We start from the raw sequence: 23,015 nt of genomic DNA, 5'->3' as shown, positions 1-23,015 counted from the left end.
TTTCTTTTCTTTTCTTTTCTTTTCTTTTCTTTTCTTTTCTTTTCTTTTCTTTTCTTTAAGTAGGCTCCACACTCAGCATAGAGCCCAACTCAGGGCTTGAACTCACGACCCTGAGCTGAGATCAACAGTTGGACGCTTAACCAACTGAGCCACCCAGGTACCCCTCAAGCTTTCTTTTCACACTTTCCTATATCAGTCTTCTGTCACTAAGACCATCGAGATGTGTACATCAAGGACTCAAGAGTTTTGAGCTCAAAGTTGTAAAAGATGTTCCTTTCTCTCTACCTAAGCATATTCTCTAAACCATTTGCCCTTCTGAAACTACTGATGCTTCCCCCCCCCCCCCCACCAATTTTACATATTCTTCCCTACATGTACGGGTGAGTACAGGTCAACTCACCCAATGGTGTAACCAAAAGATAAAATGTCTCTCATTGCCTTCAGTTTTACATCCAAATGCTTTTTGGGTTCCTGGGGTTGGTAGGATGTTTAGAGTGCTACAGTGAATTCAGTGTGATGTGAATGCTAATAGGTTGATCCTCATGTAACAAGCCAGAGCTTCTGGGCAGGGTGATGAGATGAGATACCATTCTATTGCTTTTCTAGAATAAGGACCACAGTTCTGGACCTATTGACTAAAGGTAGTTTTTCCAATAGCTTTTAGGATGGTTAAGATGTAAGTGGTGCAAAGGTAACTTAAGAGATTAACTTAGACTCCTTTCTGGTCTACTGACTTGTCCATTAGGCCTTTTAATTTCACTTTAGGGCATCTTCCTACCTCTCTGTTAGAAACTTTAGTTACTCCTTACCTCTCAAACAAAACAAAACAAAACAAAATCTAACACAGTTCCAAGGGCAAATCTATTCCTGAACAAATGCCAAGAGCATTTTAAAGATTGTATTTTACCAGAAAGAGTAGGAAGAAACCTAAAGAGAAAGAACCATACCAGTAAACACGAAAGTATTCTGGGTAGTCTTAGATCAGTCTCTCCCTGTCCCCTCCCATATCTTAAGACTTTGTTTTGTCTTAGAAAGGTTATTCTTTATTGAAAAACCTGTGTAGAGCACTAAAATAAGCAGTTATACCTGCATTATTTCATAACCATCCTAGCTACCCTGCAAGGTAAAGAAACGGAGAATAGTTCCTTTTGACAATAGAGCTTGAAGACAAACAAATGTGAACACTTTAACACTCCAAGAAATAATTCTAAGAACATTTGATCAGAAAAGCTTACATTTTGGTTTGATGCCTTTATACCCAGATTGAGTTTGCCTTGAGTCATCCACAATTATAAGAGTGACCAGGGTTACAATTTAATAAAGTGACTGACAGGGTATTGTGATGTAATGGCGAATGCGTGGGTGAAAGGAATCAGCAATCTTGGGGAGTGCTAATTCTGGTTCCATACTAAGTTATATGACACCTTGTGGAAGTTATTTCGTTCTTTGGTGAAATCACTTTATTCTCATACCGTCTAAAACAGAGGGCGCTTCCAACTATAGGCAACCATGAATCTCTGTTTGGAAATACAGACTTCAGAGAGTCTGAACATACTTCAGTAAAGCCAGGCAGACCTTGGAGACTAGCCAAGGACTTGTGAAGGTGGAAGGAGTTGCTGGTCATCTGTCTTCAATCTCAATTCTAAAACTTGGGTAGTAAATTCATAGTATCAGTGGGATTTCCCTGTTTTGTTACCCCCACTCATTAATGGTCACAGAGCCTATCATATTAGATCTGCTCAGTAAATGTATTTTGAATAAATGCTTATGAAGCTCTTTTATTCTTTAACACTATGGAGGATTTTTCCATCAAATATCACCAGATATATTTAGTGACAGCACTTCCTTATCTTCCACCTCAATAGTCAATATTATCCTCATATAACATTCAGCCCTGCTTTAGGTTCTATGAACTGACCCAGATGTTTCTTTATGTGAAAAAATTACTAAAACCTTAAAAAATCGAACATCATTGCCTATGTGGCATTTAAATATCATTCTTGGAAATTTTCAAAGAAAAGGTTCTTGATTGGGATTTGTCAGATTTTGCACTGAAATTAAAGGTAGTCAGTTTTCCTCTCTTAAATTTGCTTTTCTAGTGAAGCATTAAGAGAGAAACTCTTCAAATCTATCAAAACAGCTAATGTTTATGTAATATTCTAGAGTTTATGGAGTGCTATTTACAGCATAATCTCATTTAATCCCACTACAGTTCTAGATGGGATTCCCATTTGTAGATGCAGAAATTGAGAAATGGCAATGCTAAGTGACTTGCTCAGGATCTAATGGCTAATAAGAAGCAGAGCTAGGACTCAGGCCTTGATCCTCCAATTGCAAATCTTACGTGTTTCCAACTAAAGCATTTTGCTTCTAAACTTTTCTTTGTTTTAACACCATCGTGTTGTTTGATCACCTAAAAATGGATTGAGAGTGACCCTTCTTCATATATTAAGACCCCATATTGTTATCTTGACTACAGTACTTAGGTTGAAAAATAACCTTGTGAAATCTTTGAACCAATAGTACTATGTGGTTGTTTTGGATTATGCTGTCTAATCTTTATTTTCAAATGAGGCAATTAGTGTGTGGTTGTTTCTGAAGCAGGCAGCCAGCAATTAACAGGCAGGCCCCAGCCAGAAGAGGGCTGTTGTTACCTCTTTCAGACAGCCACTGTTGTGCAGTACATGAAGTTTCCTCTCTGGATTGTCATTTCCAGCAAATGTCCTTCATTTCCTTTGCTCTGATCCCCCAGCCCTCAGTCTGTGGTGAGAGGTGACTGCATTTAAGTAAAACTCTTTGAATAACTGAAAACTAAATTTTTGTGGCAGCAACTTTTGTGGCAGGTAGGCTCCTTTCCTACTTAGAAAAGTCATCTTAGCACCGAAAACACCATCAAATCTAGCTGGGTTCCTGCCATGCCTTGGGCATGGGAATCAACAAGCTTCCCTCCCACCCCCCCACCCCCTCCCCCCGCCCCCCCCCCAGCCTTCCCCACCCCACCTCAGGATATGAACAGTATTTCCCCTCTGGTAACTTTGCAGTTGGCACCAAGTATTTCTTTTCACTTTTGACTGCAATTCTAGTCTAAATAGTCTCATGGGCTCTGGCTCCAACCCCCTGTCATTCTAATCCCAAGCAGCTGAGATCAGACACTGGGATATCTCTTTACTGGCAGCCCCAGACATGAACTCTGGAAATTGTGGGAAATTCCATTCTTTGGGCACGTAGATCTTCTGACTCCACCACACGAGAGTTTTCCCTGCTGAGTGTAAATGGTACTGGGGTAATATGGAGGAAAGAGTAATGAAAATAGTCCTTTATGTGTATATAGTATTTTAATACTTACAAAATGATTTATATTCATTATCTTATTTTTTTGTCCTAAAAACCCCAGAAAGCAGAGTAGGAAAGTGGTTAAGAGGTATCAAGTCTGGCTTCATATTACTTCATTTGAAACTCAGTTCCAACATTCATCTCTCAATGTCTCAGTTTCCTTATCTATCAGATTTGGGCTGTTGATCTCAAAGCCTTGGTGTAAGGATTAAGTGAGATGATACATGTAAGACACTTAAGGCAGGGCATCTAAAAAAGTTGTTGTTAATTGTTATTATTGTATAAATAAGAAAATCAAGGCCCAGAGAAGCCAAAGAGGGATATTGGACCCGAGACTCAAACCTAAATTATTCTTTCTTTGTGCCTGTTCTGTCTACCCATCTTAGCTACCTCTGAAATCAATACTTTGTGTTGTGTGTAGGTAGCTTTTATCCTCAGGAACTCTGAACCTCTCATCTCATTATTTATTACTTACACTTCCATATGAAGAGACAGAAAACGCAGGGTTTATTATCTCTACAAGTAAAAAGAGGCACAGAAAAGTCCCAGTGACTTAGAAAATCACTAATCACTGTGCTTAATTCTTTTTAGTGTGTACCGAATGCCTGCTTGGAGGAGAAGAGACATGCCATTCTTCTTTTCCCATCTTTCCCTTTTCCTGACTTTCCCTCAAAGAGGACCTTAAGTGACAGAGATTCAGGAATAGGAAAAGTAAATCTAGTAAGTGCTAGGAGGATAGTAGGTACTCTTGTGGCACAGGGCTGTCTCACAAGTGGTGAAAAGGAAGAGTGGTTGAGAGGTAGGGAAGATAAGGCATTCCTTGACAGCACTGGGAAACATTAGCGTACATCCTTATTTGCTGCATGAGCTGTGGCAGGAAGGTGTGTTCCTTCCTTAACTTCATCTAAAATTAACAGCAGAGGTCTTCCTAATTGTGCCACCTATTGGTACATTCGGTTTGTTTCATTATTTGACTTGAGTCCTCTTCATACTGGCCTAGATTCCAAGGAAAGTGGGGATAAGGGGGGAGAATAGATTCAAGAGATGTTTGAGAGAGAGATTTAATCCTAACAAAAACCTTATGAGGCATCAGATGTTGGTTATCATTAGTCTCATGAAGAGAAGTGATTTGCCCGAGGTTGTCAGGTAAACTACAAAACTCGAACCCAGGTCTTCTGATTTCAAGTATAGAGATTATTCCCAAACACCGTGTATCTTCCCCCATGCAGGTAGAAGAATGGTCCAAGTGATTAAAATAGGTGATTAATGTAAAATCTGAGACGGGACATAGGCAGTGGTGCTGAATGTTGGACATTTTACTCATGAAGAGACGCTACAGACTGGGCAGGTTCTCTTTCCCATATGATAACATAAGGAACCATCTTTAGCTTTTTAATAATTCTCTAATATTTGTATTTCATTTAGGCTATCATTTGGAAGCAATGAGTTTAAAACCCTTCACCTACCCGTTTCCAGAGACGAGGTTTCTTCACGCAGGACCCAATGTGTATAAATTCAAAATTAGATATGGCAACAGTATCAGGTAATTTTGAAGCTAAGAGAATAGCCTTTGCAAATACAGGTTAGTACATTCCCACAGGTATCCCTTCTCTACCTTCCCCCTGTCCAGGGGACTGGCTGAATTAGCATCTTGTAGGACTCTGTTTCTCATGTATTTTATTTTATTTTTTTAAGCTTATTTATTTGAGAAAGACAGAGACAGTGAGAATGAGGGAGGGGCAGAGAGAGAGAGGAAGAGGACAAGAATCCCAAGCAAGCTCCACACTGCCAGCAGAGAGCCCAGCACAGGGCTCAAATCCATGAAACTGTGAGATTATGACCTGAGCTGAAACCAGAAGTCAGATGCTTAACTGACTGAGCCACCCAGGTACCCCTGTTTCCCAAGTATTTTATAGTTCATATATTAATATTCATGTAAGTTTCTAAATTAGTGATGGCATACCTTTGGAGCAGTAGTTCTCAAGATTTTTTTATCTCAAGATCTCTTTGCACTCGTAAGATTATCAAGGATCCCAAAGAGTTTGGTTATGTGGGTCATACCTGTCCATATGTATCATATACAGTTTAAAACAGGAAAATTAAAATAACATACTTACTAATTTAAAAATAATATATCATTAGGGGTGCCTTGGTGGCTCAGTCGGTTAAGTGTCCAACTGCAACTTAGGTCATGATCTCACGGTTCGTGACTTTGAGCCCCACATCAGGCTTTGTTGTCAGGACAGAGCCTGCTTCAGATCCTCTTTCCCCCTTTCTCAATGCCTCTCCCCATTTATTCTCTCTCTCTCTCTCTCTCTCTCTCTCTCTCTCTCTCTATCTCAAAAAGTAAATAAACTTAAAACAAAAATAATATATCATTATGCTAAAGGAAATTAGAAAGACAAATATCATATAATTTCACTCGTAGGTGGAATTTAAGAAACAAAACATGAACATAGGGGAAGAGAAGGAAAAATAAGATAAAAACAGAGGCAGGCACCAAGGGATACAGGTGTGCTGTTTCGAAAGGACACATGCACCCCCATGTTTATAACAGCACTATCAACAATAGCCAGAGTATGGAAAGAGCCCAAATGTCCATCCATGGATGAATGGATAAAGAAGATGTGGTGTACATATATAAAATGGAGTATTACTTGGCAAAGAGAATGAAATATTGCCATTTGCAACCATATGGATGGAACTAGAGGGTATTATGCTAAGAGAAATCAGTCAGAGAAAGACAAATATCATATGACTTCATTCATATGAGGACTTTAAGAGACAAAACAGATGAACATAAGGGAAAGGAAACAAAAATAATATAAAAACAGGGAGGGGGACAAAACATAAGAGACTCTTAAATATGGAGAACTGGATTACTGGAGGGGTTGTGGGACGGGGGATGGGCTAAATGGGTCAGGGGCATTAAGGAACCTACTCCTGAAATCATTGTTGTACTATATGCTAACTAATTTGGATGTAAATTAAAAAAAATTAAAAAAAACAGAGGCAGGCAAACCATAAGAAACTCTTAAATACAGAGAACAAATTGAGGGTTGCTGGAGGGGTGTTGGGTGGGGGGATGGGCTAAATGGGTGATGGGCATTAAGGAGGGCACTTGTTGGGATGAGCACTGGGTGTTATATGTAAGTGGTGAATCACCAAATTCTACTCCAGAATCCCTTATGACACTATATGTTAACTAACTTGGATTTAAATAAAATTCTTAAAAATTGCTGAAAATAATGTCGTTAAATGTTAACAAATAATATGTTTTATTAAAAGTAACTATATTTTGGGGCACTTGGGTGGCTCAGTTGGTTGGGTGTCTTGATTTGAGCTCAAGTTATGATCTCATAGTTATGGGATCAAGCCCTGCGTCAGGCTTTGCATTGATGGTGTGGATCCTGCTTGGGATTCTCTCTCTCCCTCTCTCTCTCTCTGCCCCTCTCCCCTCAAAATAAATAAATAAACATTTTTTAAAAAGGTTAACTATATTTTTAAAAAAATTAATGAGGAGATTGGCACTGTTTACATTCCTGGGATAAAGACCCTAGGAATGCAAGGATGGTTCAGTATACAGACATCAGGGGCACCTGGGTGGCTCAGTCAGTTAAGCATCTGACTCGATTTTGTCTCATGTCATGATCTCTCGGTCTGTTACATTGAGCCCCATGTCTGGCTCTGTGCTGACAGCCAGAGCCTGCTTGGGATTCTCTCCCCCTCTCTCTCTGCCCTTCCCCCACTCACTCTCTCTCTCTCTCTCTCTCTCTTCTTTTTTATTTTATTTTTTAATTTTTTTCAACGTTTATTTATTTTTGAGACAGAGAGAGATCATGAATGGGGGAGGGTCAGAGAGAGAGGGAGACACAGAATCTGAAACAGGCTCCAGGCTCTGAGCCATCAGCACAGAGCCTGACACGGGGCTTGAACTCACGAACCGCGAGATCACGACCTGAGCCGAAGTCAGACACTTAACCAACTGAGCCACCCAGGCGCCCCTCTCTCTCTCTCTTAAAATAAATAAGCATTAAATACACACACACACACACACACACACACACACACACACACACACACACAGAAATCAACCAATATAATACACCACAGTAACAGAATGTAAGGGGAAAAAGTCACATGATTATCTTAATTGAGAGAGAAAAAGCATTTGACCAAGTCCAGCACCCTTGCATGATAAAAACACTCAATAAACTAGGAATAGAGGGGAACTTCCTCAATATGATAAAGACCATATATGAAAATCCCACAGCCAGCTTACTCAGTTATGAAAAAGCTTTTCTCTCAAGATGCTCATTTTCACTACTTCCATCCATCATAGTACTTGTTTCTAGCCAGAGCAATTAGTTAAGAAAAAGAAATAAAATACATACAAATTGGAAAGGAAGAAGTGAAACCATCTCTATCTGTGGAAACCATGATCTTACCTGTAGAAAACCCTAAAGAATTCACACACACACACCCCAAAAAAACAAAACAAACAAAAAACCTATTAGAGCTGATCAATGAATTCAGCAAAGTTGCAGGATACAAAATCAACACACAAAATCAGTGGTATTTGTATACACTAGCAAAAAACAATCTGAGAAGAAAATTAATAAAACAATTTCATTTACAGTAGTACCAATAAGAAAAATATTTAGCAATAAATTTAACCAAGGAGATGCAAGACTTGCCCACTGAAAACTACAAAAAGTTGCCAAAAGAAATTGAAGACTTACTAGATATCTATGTTTGTGGATTGGAAGACTTAATATTATTAAGATGACAAAGCAATCTACAGATTCAGTGAAATCCCTATCAAAATTCCAGTGGCATATTTTGCAAAACTGGACAAGCCCATCTTAAAATTCATATGAAATGGAGCATCCAGGTGGCTCAGTGGGTTGAGCATCCATCTCTTGATTTTGGTTCAGGTCATGGTCCCAGGGTCATGGGTTCGAGTCCCACATTGGGTTCTCCACTGAGAAGTGGAGCCTGCTTGGGATTTTCTCTCTCCTCCCGCTCTCTCTCTTAAAAAAAAAATCATGGAATTTCAAGAGACCCTGAATAGCCAAAATAATCTCGATAAAGAACAAAATTGGAAGACTCCTACTTCCCAATTTAAGAACTTGCTACAAAGCTACAGGTAACCCAAAAAGCTACAGGTAATGGCATAAGAACAGCTTACAGACCATAGAATAGAATTGAGAGCCCAGAAATAAACCTTCACATTCACATCTTTGGTCAATTAGTTTTTGACTAGAATGCCAAAACTGTTCAATAGTGGAGGAACAGTGTCTTTAACAAATGGTTCCGAGAAGAATGGATATCCACATGCAGAAGAATGAAGTTAGACCCTTATACTGTACACAGAACTTACAAAAAATAGATCAAAGACTTAAATTTAAGAGCTAAAACTATAAAACTCTTAGGAGAAAACATAGGTGCAAATCTTCATGACTTTGAATTTGGCAGTGGTTTCTTAAATACCATACCAAAAGCATAGGCAACAAAAGAAAATTCAATAAATTTGGACTGCATTAAATTTTTAAAAATTGTGCATCAAAGGACACTATCAACAGAGTGCAAGGGCAACTCACAGATGGGAGAAAATATCTATAAATCACATATCTGGTAAGAGTTTAATATCCAGAATATAGAAAGAAGTACAACTCAGGGAACCTGGGTGGCTCAGTCTGTTAAGCATCCGACTCTGGATTTTGGTTCAGCTCATGATCTCATGGTTTGTGAGTTTAAGCTCCAAGTCTGGCTCTGTGCTGACAGTGCAGAGCCTGCGTGGGATCTCTGTCTCCCTCTCTCTGTCTCTCTGCCCCACACTGCTTGTGCTCTCTCTCTCAAAAATAAACACTAAAAATAAATAAATGAACATTAAAAGAAAAGAAGTACAACTCAAAAACAACAAAATAAACCAGTTTAAGAATCTACAAAGGCTGGGGTGCCTGGGTGGCTCTTTTAGGTGACCAACTTCAGCTCAGGTCTTGATCTCGAAGTTGGTGAGTTTGAGCTCCCCATGGGGGTCTGCACTGACAGTGTGGATCCTGCTTCAAATCCTCTGTCTCCCTTCTCTCTCTCCCCTCCCCCGCTTGTGCACACGCTCTCTCTCTCTCCCTCTCTCAAAAATAAACATTTAAAAAATAATAAAAATGGACAAAGTATTTAAATAGACATTACTTCAAATGAGATACACAAATGGCCGATAAGCACGTGAGAAGATGCTCAGTATCCTTACACCAGGGACATGCAAATCCAAACCTTAATGAGATACCACTTCACACCTACTTGGATGGGTATTAAAAAAAAAACAAAAAACCCAGAAAATAACAGTTGGCAAGGATGTGGAGAAATTGGAAGTCTTGTATAGAACTGATGGGAATATAAAATAGTGCACCTGCCATGGAAAACAATTTGGCAGTTCCTCAAAAAGTTAAACATAGAATTACCATATAACACAGCAATTTCATTCCTAGGTATATGCCCAAAAGAATTGAAAACAGGGAGTCAAGCCGATTCTTGTACAACAATGTTCATAGCTGTATTATTCATGATAGAAGATGGAAACAGCCCAAGTGCCATCAAGTTGGTGAATGTATAAACAAAATGTAGTTATATGTGTGCTGTATACATATATGCAATAGAATATTATTCAGCTACTAAAGAAATTGCAAAAGAAATGAAGTTCTGATACCTGTACAACATGGATGAACCGCAAAAACATTATGCTAATTGAAATAATCCAGGAACAAAAGGAAAAATATGATTCTACTTCTATGAAATATTAAACAGGAAAATTCATAGAGACAGAAAATAGATTAGGGGTCACCAGGGGAGGGGTGGAGGGGAGAATGAGGAGTTATTGCTTAATGAGTACAGTGTTTCTGTTTGGGAAGATAAGCTTTGGAAAAATAGTGGTGATGGTTGTACACCATGGTTCTGAGTCTAATTAATACTGCTGAATTGTATACTTAAAAATGGCTAAAATGGCAAATTTTAGGTTATATATATTTTAGCACAATTTTAAAATGTATTAGTTAATTTAAAATAATGTATCCATTAAGTGTTAACACATTTTTATTAAAAATAGCTAATTTTCAAAGACAAAAAAATTAATGAGAAGATTGGCATTGTTTTAAATTTTTGCAAATCTCATTAGTCTGGCTTAATAGAAAGCTGATAGATTATATCTGCTTCTGCATTCAGTCTGTTTTTTTTGGTTGAATTATATGAAAAAAATCCAGCCCCACATAGATATGTAGTTGGGGAAGGTAGAAATGTGTTAATAGCCTTCACAGATTATTGTGGGCATTCTTTGACCCTACATTAAAATTTAAGAAGTGATAGTTTTTTTGTTTGGTTTTGTTTAATGTGGTACTTTATTATTTTTTTTTTTAATTTTTTTCAACATTTATTTATTTTTGGGATTTGTGGTACTTTTTTAAAAGTTAGTTGCAATATGGAATCTGAAATTCTATCAGTGAACTTTTTGAACTCTGCTGTATTAAAATCTGTCTTGTTCTGGGAGTGAATCTTTTACCTAGGATGATTTGTAACATAACGTGTTTCATTGGTCATTTGGAAAATATAGGTTGACTGACTTATATAGATAATCCAAATGTCAACACACTTCATTATATAATATCAAAAAATCATATCTGTTAATATCACGATCAATCTTAGAAAAGTGTTTTAAGTTTTTGAAACTTGTCAATCTCACTGTGGTGGATTGAGTTTTCCAAAGTTCAAATTTTGCTTGAAATCCCAAAACTCATCATTGGCACAAATAAATACTGTCAGTTGTTTTGCTTGAATTGATAAGCTCACTATTCATTTTTGAGGAAATGTCACATTTCTAAGTCTGTATAATGACTATAGTTTGTTAGCTGATCATTGAAGTAAAATACCATTCCATGAAAAGCAGCTAGTTTAATCTGCAACTTTAACAGTTAGTTGCCCAAGTGCTTTTCCTCAAGACACCCATCATATTTCTGTATGCAGCAGAAGTACTTAATGAATACTTCCCATTTTATCACATAGTGTATTAAAAAGACATGTATTTAAGGGTTGAGATTTTATAAAATTATTAATTTTTTTCTTGCTTCCTCAAATATATTAAATGAAGCTGGATTTTTTTTTCCTGTGTGGCAGTCAAGATTACCACAACTGCTAGTACAGTTTAGTGTAACTAGCTAGATTTGTGCAAAGGCACCAGCAATTTTGCCCTCCGTTGCTTTTGTACTAATGATTACAAATGTTAACACAGCAAGGGAAAAAAAGGCAAATAACGTCTTATTATTAGTATAAAAAGAGTTATGCCTTCAAGAACACTTGACAGGGGCTTGAGGATGCCTGGTGGTCCACAGACTACACTTGAGTACAACAAGTCTAACAAATTATTAACTTAATTTCAGGTCTTGGCAAGTTAATGGGGAAGATATTTTGGAACAACCTTCTACCAGTTCTCAGACCATACCACCTACGTGATCACTTCTTCCCATGAGCTGTTGGTCAACACACACGATTCTTACTTAGTCATGTTTCTGTAGCTCAGTGGAAGTGTCATTTTTGCTCTTCTGTCTACTCTGTACTGACAGTAGAGTCTAGCGTCTTCAGAGCTTTCCTTCTCAGCTTATTTATCTCTTGTTTGTTTACCTTCTAGAGGGGAAGAGATAGAAGATAAGGAAGTCATCCTCAAGGAGCTGGAGGTAGGGGAAAAAGCAGACAACTTCTGGGAAAGTTATTCTTTAAGCCAAGGATGCGTCCATATCCAGCTTTTAATTATTTCCTGTGAACTGAGTCACAACCTCCACTTGATCACTTGGCTTCTCCCTGCCGTAGTTCCTCTGCAAAGAAACTTAACTGCTTTTCCAAGGAAATTAAAGCCTGTATCCTTTCTCAGTTCTTCTAGTTGAAGTGTCAGCACCTTTGAGGCTTAGAGTTCTATTGTTTCCACCAGAGTTCCCAGCCCTCTGCAGCTCTCTTCTGTGGTGGCTGGCATGGAGAAAGCTTCTGGAGGACTGCCGCCTTCCAAAGCTCTGGGAAGCCTCACCCTCCCAACCACTGCCTGGTACTTGACGTTCAGGAAACTCAATTGTAAATACACATACTAGACTGCTGTGTCTTCATTTTAATTGGAAACATTTGCAATTGCTTTATTCCCACTTCATTTTCATTCCTCCTTTACCCAGCCTTACTTAGGTTCTCCCACAGGAGAAACACTGAGCAAGTGAACAGCTTTGTGAATTGGTGAACGCGTTGGGCAAGGAGTCAGAGCTCTGGGCGCTGGCCTTGGATTCCAGCCCTGGCTGAGCCACTGATTAGCAGTGCGAACCCCAGCAAATCATTTCTGTCTCTTGGTCTTAATTGCCTTATTCATAAAATGAGAGTTCTAAACTAGTTTATTTCTCTTCTGACTTCACAACTCAGTGATTTGGGACCGTTCAGATTTATAAAGACATACACTGTCATATTTCAAGGAATTTGAATACAATGAAATATACAAACACAAAACTCTATGAAACCAAAAATTTGAGTCCTAGCCTTAAAGGTATCTATAGCTCTTGGCTAAGTGTTGAAGGTACCTTAGAATCTTGTGGGAGATCAGAGACATTGTTATAAATAACAATTATTTTAATAATAGAACCATGAGAGTTTTCTGCTTATTTTAATTGTAAGTAGAGCAGAGTTTATTTCACTTTGCTTCAGTTAACATGGGCAGAGAAAAGTGCAAGGCAGTATCTAGCAAAGTGGAGAGACCATAGACCTCAGAGCCAGTCACACCTAGATTTGAGTTAAGTTCTGCCTTCACGATGGGACTTTTGGGCAAGTTACCTACCTTCTCCAAGCCTGCTTCCTTACCTGTCAGTGAGGTTGATAAACAGTACTTGTTTTCACGATTGTGGTGAGGGTTAGAAATAGATGTGTGCAGTGCCTGCCACACAGTAGCTCAGTATGCGGTAGCTAGGGAGCATTTATATACATTTATAACCAAAGTTTTCAAGGTGCTTTTTCTGTGTTCTTGCTCTCAGCTTTCAGGCAGATATTCTCATCTTCTTTTACTCAGAAAACATTTGTTGATAGGCATTGTGCCTAATGAATGGTTAAGAGAGTAAGCCCTGGAACCCCATTGCCTGGAACCCCATTGTTCATATCTTGGCCCCCTCCATTACTCCCCCATTACTAAGAAAGGGCATTTCAGGCAGAGGGAACAGAGCACAGAAATGGAGGATCAGAAGGCATGTTCAGGGAACAGCACATAGTTCAGCTTTAATAGAATGAAGGGTTTGCAAAAAGCAGTGACAGGTGTAAATGGACAGATTGGCTGGGACTAGACAATATTAAACTCATTTCAGATTTTTTTTCCAGGATTCTATTCGTGTGGTCTTGGGAAACTTGGACAATCTGCAGCCATTTGCTACAGAACACTTCATTGTATTTCCCTGTATCCTTTCATTTCAGGATAGAAATAAGCTGCAGGTCACACTATAGATTCAAATGGAAGCAGCAGACTCGTAGGACAGGGAAGGGCAAGGGTCTTATCCCTAGAATAGTACTCAGGGATTCGTACTGACTGCTTTCTTCACTCCTTAGCACCATTTCTCAGATAAAAGCAAATGGGAAAGAGTGTCCCACTTGAAATTCAAATATGGGGAAATCGTCTTGGCCCCCTATCCATTTGTTTTTACTCTGTATGTGGAGATGAAATGGTTTCATGAAAACCTGTCACCTGGTAAGTAGAATGATGGAAGTTTTAGTGGTGGAGGAGAAATAGGGAAGGTTGAATGTCCATGGGTTAGCATTGCAAGGTCAGTATGGCAAAATGGCCAGCCTGACTGGGCCCTAACGCCACACAGTGTAGAGGTTAGGAGCAAGTGCTCCAAGCCAGACGGCCTGGTTCAAATCCCAGTGGTTTTGCCACTTGAGAGCTGTGTGACCTTAGATGAGTTACTTAATCTTTCTGTGCCCCCTTTGTGAAATGGCGAAGGATAATAATAGCACCCATCTCACTGAGTTGTTAAAAATATATATATATATATATATATATATAAATTATACATATTAATAAACAAAGTCTGACTGACAGTAATCACTCAGTGAAAGAGATCTCTTATATAAAAATACTTCCTTCCATTTTAGAGTATTCAGTGACTTTTACATTAGCGGTATCTTAAAGGCATCTCCAGGTTTTTAATCTCTGAAGGCCATTGCTATTTTTACTCATAGAGGGACAAATAGATACCTGCCAGTTTGATTTGGAAAAGAGTGCAAAGGCCTTGCCTCAAAGTATCTCCCCAATTCATTTGTCACTGATGTCTGAAGTTCTACCTTTTTTCTTTTTTTCTTCTTAAAATTTTTTTTAATGTTTATTTATTTGTGTGAGAGAGAGACAGACAGACAGAGTGTGAGCAGGGGAGGGGCAGAGAGAGGGAGACACAGAATTGGAAGCAGGCTCCAGGCTCTGAGCTGTCTGCACAGAGCCCGACACGGGGCTTGAACTCACAAACTGTGAGATCGTGACCTGAGCCAAAGTCGGACGCTTAACCGACTGAGCCACCCAGGGGCCCCTACCTTTTTTCTTTTATACTAAGGATCATTCCCTTTTAAGTGGCATATCATTAGAATATAATATAAATGTAGTATGTTTGACCTTGTAGATGACAATAGTTCTTTAAGTCTAAAAAATAGGGGAAGAGAGTTTGAAGACCCCAGATTTCTAGCAAAAGTGGTACCAGGCAGAAAAGGGAAAAGGCATACATAGAGCTTTTTGTCTACGACCAGTTGTAAGAAATAAGTGGTAGCCAGAAATCCAGGTGAAACAGCATCTTGATCCATTATAACCTTCAAATTTCCATTGTAGGGAAACCAATAAATGACAGTCCTCTTGGATTGGTAAGTTTGCCTTTTCTATACAAGATGAAAATCGCCTTTATTGCCATGTCTTGTCCGAAAAGTCCTGCTCTTGTCTCTTCCTCTTACTTTGCCCCTTGGTTGCTGCCCCGGTCCAATCAGAATTGTATACACGAGACCATCTTTTTCCTCTTGGCTAAATTTCTAAGACTGTCTCTAACAACGATATCTAGCCTCACTTGCGAAGCTGGTGTTAAAAGTTGCTGTAGGCAATTTCTAGATGGGGAGTTCTCTTCACTGTGCCCTCGTGAGCAGGTCTGGAAAAGGAGTCACAGGAGTCTGGTTCCTCTCTGAAGGTGCCGGCCGAGACGAAAGCAGCAGGAGCCATGATGAGGAAACGAGCGCGAGTGGAAGTACCCAGCCCCCTGCACAGGCCAGAGCTGGACAGGTCAGTGGTGTTGGGAGAGAGTTGAAATCCTGCATCCTCATTAGGCTTTGCCAACTATTGCTGCTGGCCGATCTTGTCCTTCGCTGAGTCACTTTTTGTCTTCAGCCTACATTGGTACCTGCTTATTTCCGGGGGTGGACTAAGGGAAGGAGACACGTTGATGTTTGCAAAGTATTTTGAACACAGTTCCTTCCTCGGCAAAGTGGGAGTCTTCTGCTCATCAAGACAGTGACTATGAGGAAAGGCGATCACATCTATGTACAATTGAATCCAACACATACTCAGCACTCAGTATGGTCACACTACCAGAAGGCCCAAGACTTAAGAAGTCCTAGCATATTATATAAGAACACAGAAAAATCCTCAAGAGAGAAAAAAATAAAATAAAATTCTATTTTACCTAGTAAGCAGTGAAGTTTTTTGGAAATCTGCCTTTAAGAGAGAATGTGAGCTAAAATGTAAATACGTACAAGAGGGTATGTATCAGTCAATGGGTGAAATACTGCAATATTAGGGTCAATGTTGAACATATCCTTAACATGTTGAAGTTGCTGTTGTGGAGGCTACTTACTTTATTCTTTACAATCTGTCAGGGACAGAGTGAATCAGTAAAGATAAGATAATTCAGTCATTCTTAACTTGCACCCAGAGAGGGCAGCTGGAATAATCCAAGGTGTGGTTTGCTCCCCAGCCCAAAGTGCTTTCAGCCCATGTTCCCAGAGAGCAGCTGCTTCTTTCCTGGGGTCGTGTGGGCAAACAGTTCCGTGAGGGAACTGAGGCCTCTACCCTCCACATGCACATGTCAGGGAAGAGTCAGGAAACTTCTTTCCCAGACAGGTGGAATGTGAAGGTACTTGGAGGTGTGAAGCTTTGCTCTGTTCTATTTGACTGAATTTTCCATGGAGATGAGGCCTCACATCTTCCCTTTCTCTGGGTTTTGATGCAGTCAAGTATTTCAAAATCTGATTACCTGCTGTCAATCACATTTTCCCTTTCTCAACCCCTAGATCCTTAAATGTTTCAAATTGGGATTCTGCTGTGAATTAAAGCAGCACCCAAAGAAAATTTGGCCACGCAATTTATTCCGTAGGCCAGGAGTGGTATAAAAATAGCCAACCTGCTGAAATATTCATTTAGGCCACATTTGCTTAAATGTGATGTTGCTGCTGCCAGTAACATTTCCTGGGCTTTTTTCCCCACCTCAGGGCCAAGATGGGGATTTCCAGCCAAGGCCCCAGCAAAAAGAGGCCCCTTATGGAAACCAGGAGGGTAAGCACCAAAATGGAGTCTGCAAGGCTTTTGGCTGTTCCTGTTCTGTAACAAGTCATAATTCCTGTTACCAGCACATTTTGGTCCTAAATACAGACTGAACTGACTGAACTCATTCTCAGGTTTCACCATCTGCAGAATAACATTCAGCCACTCTACTTCTGCCACAACCTGTCCCAAAAGTAGCCACATAATACACACATCGATGAATCCTTTTGTTAAAAGGCCTTTTCTTCTCAGCTTAAAAAGCTGCTTCTTTTACTCTGCAGTGAGAGAAGAAAATAGGTCTGTTGAATCGGGGTGGGATCTGGTATAGAATTTTTTCGTTTTAGAAAACTTTTTGCCTTCATCTGCACCGGGGTCTGAGTCTGGGAACATCTAGTTTTTATAGACAAGCTAGGCATACATCAGCATGGGATACTGGTAAGAGAAAACTTCACTTAGAGCAGTGATGGGCTGGCCCCAGTGGCATTTGATTTCATTTGTGAGGTTTATTCCCCATTTAGATATTCATTTACCTGCTACTCTTGCATTTCAGGGCTTCTTTTTTAGTAGCCTGTGGAAGAGTCCTCTTTTTCTTTTCTTCCCCTCTTGAAATAGCTGTTATTTGTGCCTTTTTCTTACTTTCCGCTTATCTCTCCAAAGTAGCTCTGACCTTAAGTATTTAAAGTTACTTAAGGTCACACTCCCTGTTCACCTCCCTCGCCTTCCCAGAACCCGTAGCATGATCAGTTATGCAGTAAGTATCTGTAAAACATGTGCATTTATTCGACAAACTGACTGCGTGTCTGCTGTGTGCCAAGTACTAGAGATCTCCTGCTCTCCCCTAAAAATGCCAACTGTGTAAAAAGCTAGGCAGACAATTATTGATAGATGTGCTACGTGCAAGAATAAAGGAAACAAAGGGACCACAAAGGAGAACCTCACCCAAACCAGGTGGATGGGAGGGAGGCTTCTCAGAGTAGCTCAGAGAACTAAAGCCAAGAGGAACGAATATAGTGCTTTTGGTGACTGCAAGCCAGTGCACCTGGAGCTTAGAGTACAGTGCTAAGAAATGTTATTGGAGAGATCAGCACAGGCTGGATCTTGAAAGACTTAAGGGCAACTTCAAGATCACAGGCTTTCCCCTAAAACATTTTTTAAGTAGGAAAGTAAAGTGATTTTCATTTCTATATGATTATTCTGCCTCCTGTTTGCAAGGTATTGTGTTAGGTGCTGGGGTGCACCCAAACATGTAAAACATGGTTTTTCTTGCAGGAATTTATTGTTTAGTTAGGGAAAGAGAGAACCCTTAGGGACTCAGTCCTCTGGCTCCGTGGGTAGGGGCAGGGTATAGGACCCATTATGCCATGGCCACCTGGCCCACTGAGTGATTGTAGACAGATGATTACCCTCTTCTATACTTCTATCCTTTCAAGAGGGAAGAAAAAGAAATGAGAAAGTACAGGAGGGGTACATGAAGCTCTGAAGAACAAAGACGCTTTATACAACCAAGATAATTACTATTAAAAGAACAGTTCCCTCACTCTCTATCCTTCATACCTTCCTATTCTTAGTTTGACACATCATCTCCCTCAAGAACAGTACCCACAGTTTCTTACTCAACATAATTACCTTTTCAACCTGATACTGGGTTTAGAAAAAAACTCTGAGCCCAAAAAAAAAAAAAAAAAAAAAAAAAAAAACACCGAAACAAAACCCAAAAGGAACATGTTTATTGATTTTGACTCAAAGCCCAATGACAGTCTCCATTGTAGACCCTGTTCCCAGAAAGAGGATTTCTCTTGAATTAGAGTGATCATAGTGGCTCTCAGTGTAAGTCACTTGAGATGGAAAAATCGAATTTGCTCCTATGGTCCAATGCTTAATATTTTCTCTCCCCTTTGGGGAACTCAAGATGTAGGGTCACAGTCAGTGTGGACTGTCATGTCTTAACAGGACACCACTGGGAGCTGATACAGGGAAAGCTTCGAAGAACATGGCTCATATCTAAATAAGGTCTCTGTTTCATAAGAGGTGTTTTGGGGAGAATGGGAAGGAAAGGCAGACCCATTCCCTTTATTACTCGAGGTGCCAGACTAGAGATCCAGACTTTGTAAGGACAAAAAGGGGGAGAGCAGATGTAAAACAGACTGCTGTGTGTGTGTAGCGTTTTTTTTTTTTTTTTTTTGCCACTTCTGCTTGAACTGCTTGAACTTTTTTTAAAATTTCTTTTTTTTTTTTTTTAATTTTGAGAGAGAGCGTGAGCCAGGGAGGTGCAGAGACAGCAAGGGATAGAGGATCTGAAGCAGGCTCTGCACTGACAGCAGAGAGCCCAATGTGGGGCTTGAATTCAAGAGCCACAAGATCATGACCTGAGCTGAAGTTGGACGCTCAACTGATTGAGCCACCCAGGTGCCCCTTGAACTATACTTTTAAGCAGATCTGGCCCTGAACATATAGAGGACAGTTTTGTGTTGGGTTGTCGTATATTATTATGTCTTGTTGGATGTCCCAGATGGTACCATCAGTTTAATTTCAGGCTATGTTTTTCTTTTCTTGTGACATTTTCCTGAGGAGACATCTGTCAAGATTTTAGGAGAACACAAATGCTAACCTATATTGTGAGGGGAATCTGCCCTGGTTGAGAGATCTTTACCTCTGTCCCAGGGCCTTTGAACCCTTCTATTCCCCACTGCCACCCTTAGTAGATGCTTTCATTAGAGCCAATGCAGCAGAATTTAAGCTCCAAACCATAGTTTCATTAAATTTGTAAGAGTCATTTTCTCAAGCTAGAAGTTAGAGCTGTGCCCTCTCAATTCCATCTCCACCCTGTGGTGGACTGCAAGCCATTGCACGTGGAGACTTAGAAGAGGTAAGAGTTCCCCTTCACTTTTATAGCAGTATGACCCAGGTAGCAGCCTATGTGTTCCGGAAATTGAGGGTTTATGGAAATGTTTATCTTAGAAATACAACTCATGCTTAAGATGGAGGCTACATCCTAATTTCTTTCTTTCTTTTTTTTTTTTTCATCCTAACTTTCCTAGAGGCTTATCATACCTCTGCCTCCCAGACCCACCTTGATAGTCCACAGCCCCTGGCTGTAGAATTCTTCACCAGCACAATGGCTCAAGGAACTTCCCAGCACTGCTAAGGTAGTCAGGCCCTTTCCAGGTGAGGGGAGTGGCCAGTTAGCAGAGAGTCCCAAAGAAAATATATGAACCATGATTCTGAATACTGGGGTATCAACTGGAAATGTGGGCTTGGAACCAGGTTATAGGATGTCCTCCTCAAAGTATTAAAAGAAGTTCTGTAGGGGCTCCTGGGTGGCTCAGTCGGTTAAGCGTCCAACTTTGGCTCAGGTCACGATCTCACGGTCCATGGGCTCGAGCCCCGTGTCGGGCTCTGTACTGTCGGTTACAGAGCCTGGAGTCTGCTTCGGATTCTGTGTCTCCCTCTCTCTTTGCCCCTCCCCAACTCATGCTCTGTCTCTCTCAAAAAATGAATAAACTTTAAAAAAAGAAGTTCTGTAAAGGAGTAGCCCAGGGAGAAGACTGAGTTATAGTGTGCTGCCTGCTTATGCCATAGTCATATTTCCACTACCCCAGCTCTAGCCACACTCATCTTTTTAGTTGTTAAAGGTAGTGCCTCCTATACACCGTGTCCCTGTCTAAAATGCCCTGCTCTCTCTGACCGTCTCTTCACCCCCATTATGATAAAATTTCACTCATCTGTCAAGACCCCATTCAAATAGCACTTTCCCTGCGAAGTCTTCCTTGACTAACCACCAACCAACAAATAGCATCCTGCCCACCAAGATGTATGGGAGTCGAGTTTAAAACTTTTCTTGGTCCTCTTTTTATCAGAACATGGAAAGAAAAAACAAGCAGAAATGTCAGGAGAGCCCAACGTTTGATATCACTGATGTCCAGGAACAGGGTAGGTTCTGGGAAATTTATTCTCTTTTAATAATCATCCTGACCTCTTTCGTTCTCTGATGAGCAGAGCAACACAGAGCTGAGTCTGGGCACACTTGCTGGGTGATATACCTGCTCCCATGAAGACTCTTGTTGGCCATCCTCTGGTGTGGGGGCCTGCCCTCGAATCGTAAAAGCTCCCTCAGCTTCCAAGAGAAGTGAGAGGAAACGATGCAAATGATGGTGCAAATGATGGTGAAATTGATGTTTCAATTGATGTCCTTCCTGTGCAAATGATGGTGAAATTGATGCTCCCACTATTTGAAAACAGTTCTATACGGGTGATAAGTTTTACAGAAAAGTTGGGAGGGATGTGTTTCACTGTTCTGTCTCGTTGGAGAATAATCTCTGGGAAGCTGTCTTTCCTCCTCTTCCCTTCAGGGCATTAATGTGAATATTGGAGGTGCAGTAGATGTTCAGCAAAGGCTGGAAATGCTTGTTAAGATGTCCAGCATGAGGATTCAGTATGGATTGTAGTTATCACAGATGCAGGGATGTAAGCACATGAGTTCTTCAACAAGTTGTCATTCCATGAGAAAACATCATGGTGGGTGGCTAGGACTTAAGCCGTGTAAAAATCTCAGGGGCCCAATTAAAAATAGTCCAAGGTCAGAGTAGTATCTTACTGGGCTGAGATGAAATTGGGAAGGTCTCAACAAACAGTTTGGCTAGCTTCGAACAGATGGTGTGAGGCTGCCCTTGGCCCATACTAGATGTCCTGTGAAAGTCCCTGGGCTAATACCTTTTCCCTGCCTGAGTGTTTTCCTTGCAGATTCTAAGCTGGGGGACAGCCTAGTGGGACAGATCATCCCCCCATTGCAGCAAGACAATCCATCTCCACCGGAAAGACCCGCAGAGCTGGCAACCAATGGCTTCTTTGGGTTTCTAAGGTAGGATGGATTTCTCTCCTGTCATTAAACTGAGACCCAGAGCAGTCTAGCTCCAGAGTCTGCCTCATTGAATCTTTTGGGGAAATTAGAAAAGCAAGCAGATTCCCCACATAATCTCTATTTTTCCCGGGATACAGGATGGAAATGAGACAGCACGAGGGCCCTAACTGAATTTAATAAAGACCGTGTCTTGTTCGCTTTTACACATCCCACCCCACCCCACCCCAGTGTGCCTAGCATTGGACCTTGTCCCATAAATGCTGCTTAAACAGAGCCTGTTCTTACCGTTAGGTCATTCAGATGCTTCGGTTACCAAAATGTTTCCATTCTCCTCTCTGAATCTAGGCTGTGTCTTCAGAGTCCTTTTTGCGGAAGACAATTAGCAAATCCCTTTATCCATCTAGAGCTCAGCCATCCCATTGAATTCTCCTTCATGTGTCCCTCCTGAGTATAATTGAATTTGGGTACCTTTTCAAATGCTGTTCCAGACTTGAATCCATTCAGTGGTTCCCTGAAGCCAAAATGTCCTAGCTAATGGAGCCCTAATGGGACTGGGAGAAGGGAGGGACCTCTAGAATCTCAAGCCACTCTGTTCTCCTTCCTGCAGCTCTCTCTTCCCCTTTCGTTATTTCTTCGGAAAGAGCAGCCGGTGAGTCTTCCAGATGCAGCAGTGGGAAGAGCGTCCTCTCGCAATGACTCTTCCCGTTCCACCCTCCATGCATGACATTTCAGTCAAGGGGAACGTGGGCCCTAAACCCTCTGAGTCCTCTTGTGGGTTTGTCCTATCCTTTGCCTCTTTACAGTGGATTTTTTTTTTTTCTATTTAAAACACTAAGAAAAGAACTTCCTAAAATGTTCTAGTCTGAGAATTGTACGCTCTGAGGGCCAGTTTAGGTCTTTCGTCTCCAGCACTTAGGATCCTAATGAAAATAAATTATTTACGAAGAGTTATTGACTGAATTTCATGAAGTAGAGAGAGAGAAAACTTCTCCCTGAAGATACAGGGAAGCAATGCCTGAAACCTCCCCTGGGTCTGCCTGGTCCTTGTTGGTGGGATGCTTTGGGTGGGTGGGGTCTGCACCTGACCGCAAACTTTAGCCTCCCTGCCGGGGCCTAGGGAATGAAGTTTGTAAGACTCAAGAGCCCCACAGACCCCCAAGACATCATCTGTCCCCAGTTCACCCAGTTTGGCCCCAAAGTGCACCCTCAGTGCATAAATGCTTTCCACTCACCTACCCCTTCTGGCTTTTGATA

The 23,015-nt window shown here is 40.6% G+C and overlaps 1 protein-coding gene across 7 annotated transcripts in view; it reads left to right on the top strand.

Annotated features, from left to right (window-relative positions):
- Positions 1-22,708, top strand: part of MAJIN (membrane anchored junction protein) — a 25,241-nt gene extending 2,533 nt beyond the window's left edge. For 2 of the 7 annotated variants that reach the window (XM_040465957.1, XM_040465955.1), the window contains 10 exons: positions 4,759-4,876; positions 12,011-12,056; positions 13,717-13,792; positions 13,955-14,080; positions 15,209-15,240; positions 15,534-15,646; positions 16,852-16,915; positions 20,761-20,833; positions 21,644-21,761; positions 22,369-22,543. In XM_040465957.1, the coding sequence (XP_040321891.1) occupies positions 4,759-4,876; positions 12,011-12,056; positions 13,717-13,792; positions 13,955-14,080; positions 15,209-15,240; positions 15,534-15,646; positions 16,852-16,915; positions 20,761-20,833; positions 21,644-21,761; positions 22,369-22,414 (812 nt within the window). In that variant the 3' untranslated portion in view covers positions 22,415-22,543. Of the gene's footprint in view, positions 1-3,915; positions 4,054-4,758; positions 4,877-12,010; positions 12,057-13,716; positions 13,793-13,954; positions 14,081-15,208; positions 15,241-15,533; positions 15,647-15,849; positions 16,054-16,851; positions 16,916-20,760; positions 20,834-21,643; positions 21,762-22,368 lie in introns of those variants that run through there. The other 5 variants (XM_040465959.1, XM_040465958.1, XM_040465960.1 and 2 more) reach the window with 5 other exon arrangements.
- The last annotated feature ends 307 nt before the right edge of the window (positions 22,709-23,015 follow it).

Source organism: Herpailurus yagouaroundi, unplaced genomic scaffold, assembly GCF_014898765.1.
Source record: "Herpailurus yagouaroundi ecotype Mexico unplaced genomic scaffold, PumYag 569, whole genome shotgun sequence".
NCBI classification, from domain to species: Eukaryota; Metazoa; Chordata; class Mammalia; order Carnivora; family Felidae; genus Herpailurus; species Herpailurus yagouaroundi.
This window is presented reverse-complemented; position numbering and strand designations above follow the sequence as displayed.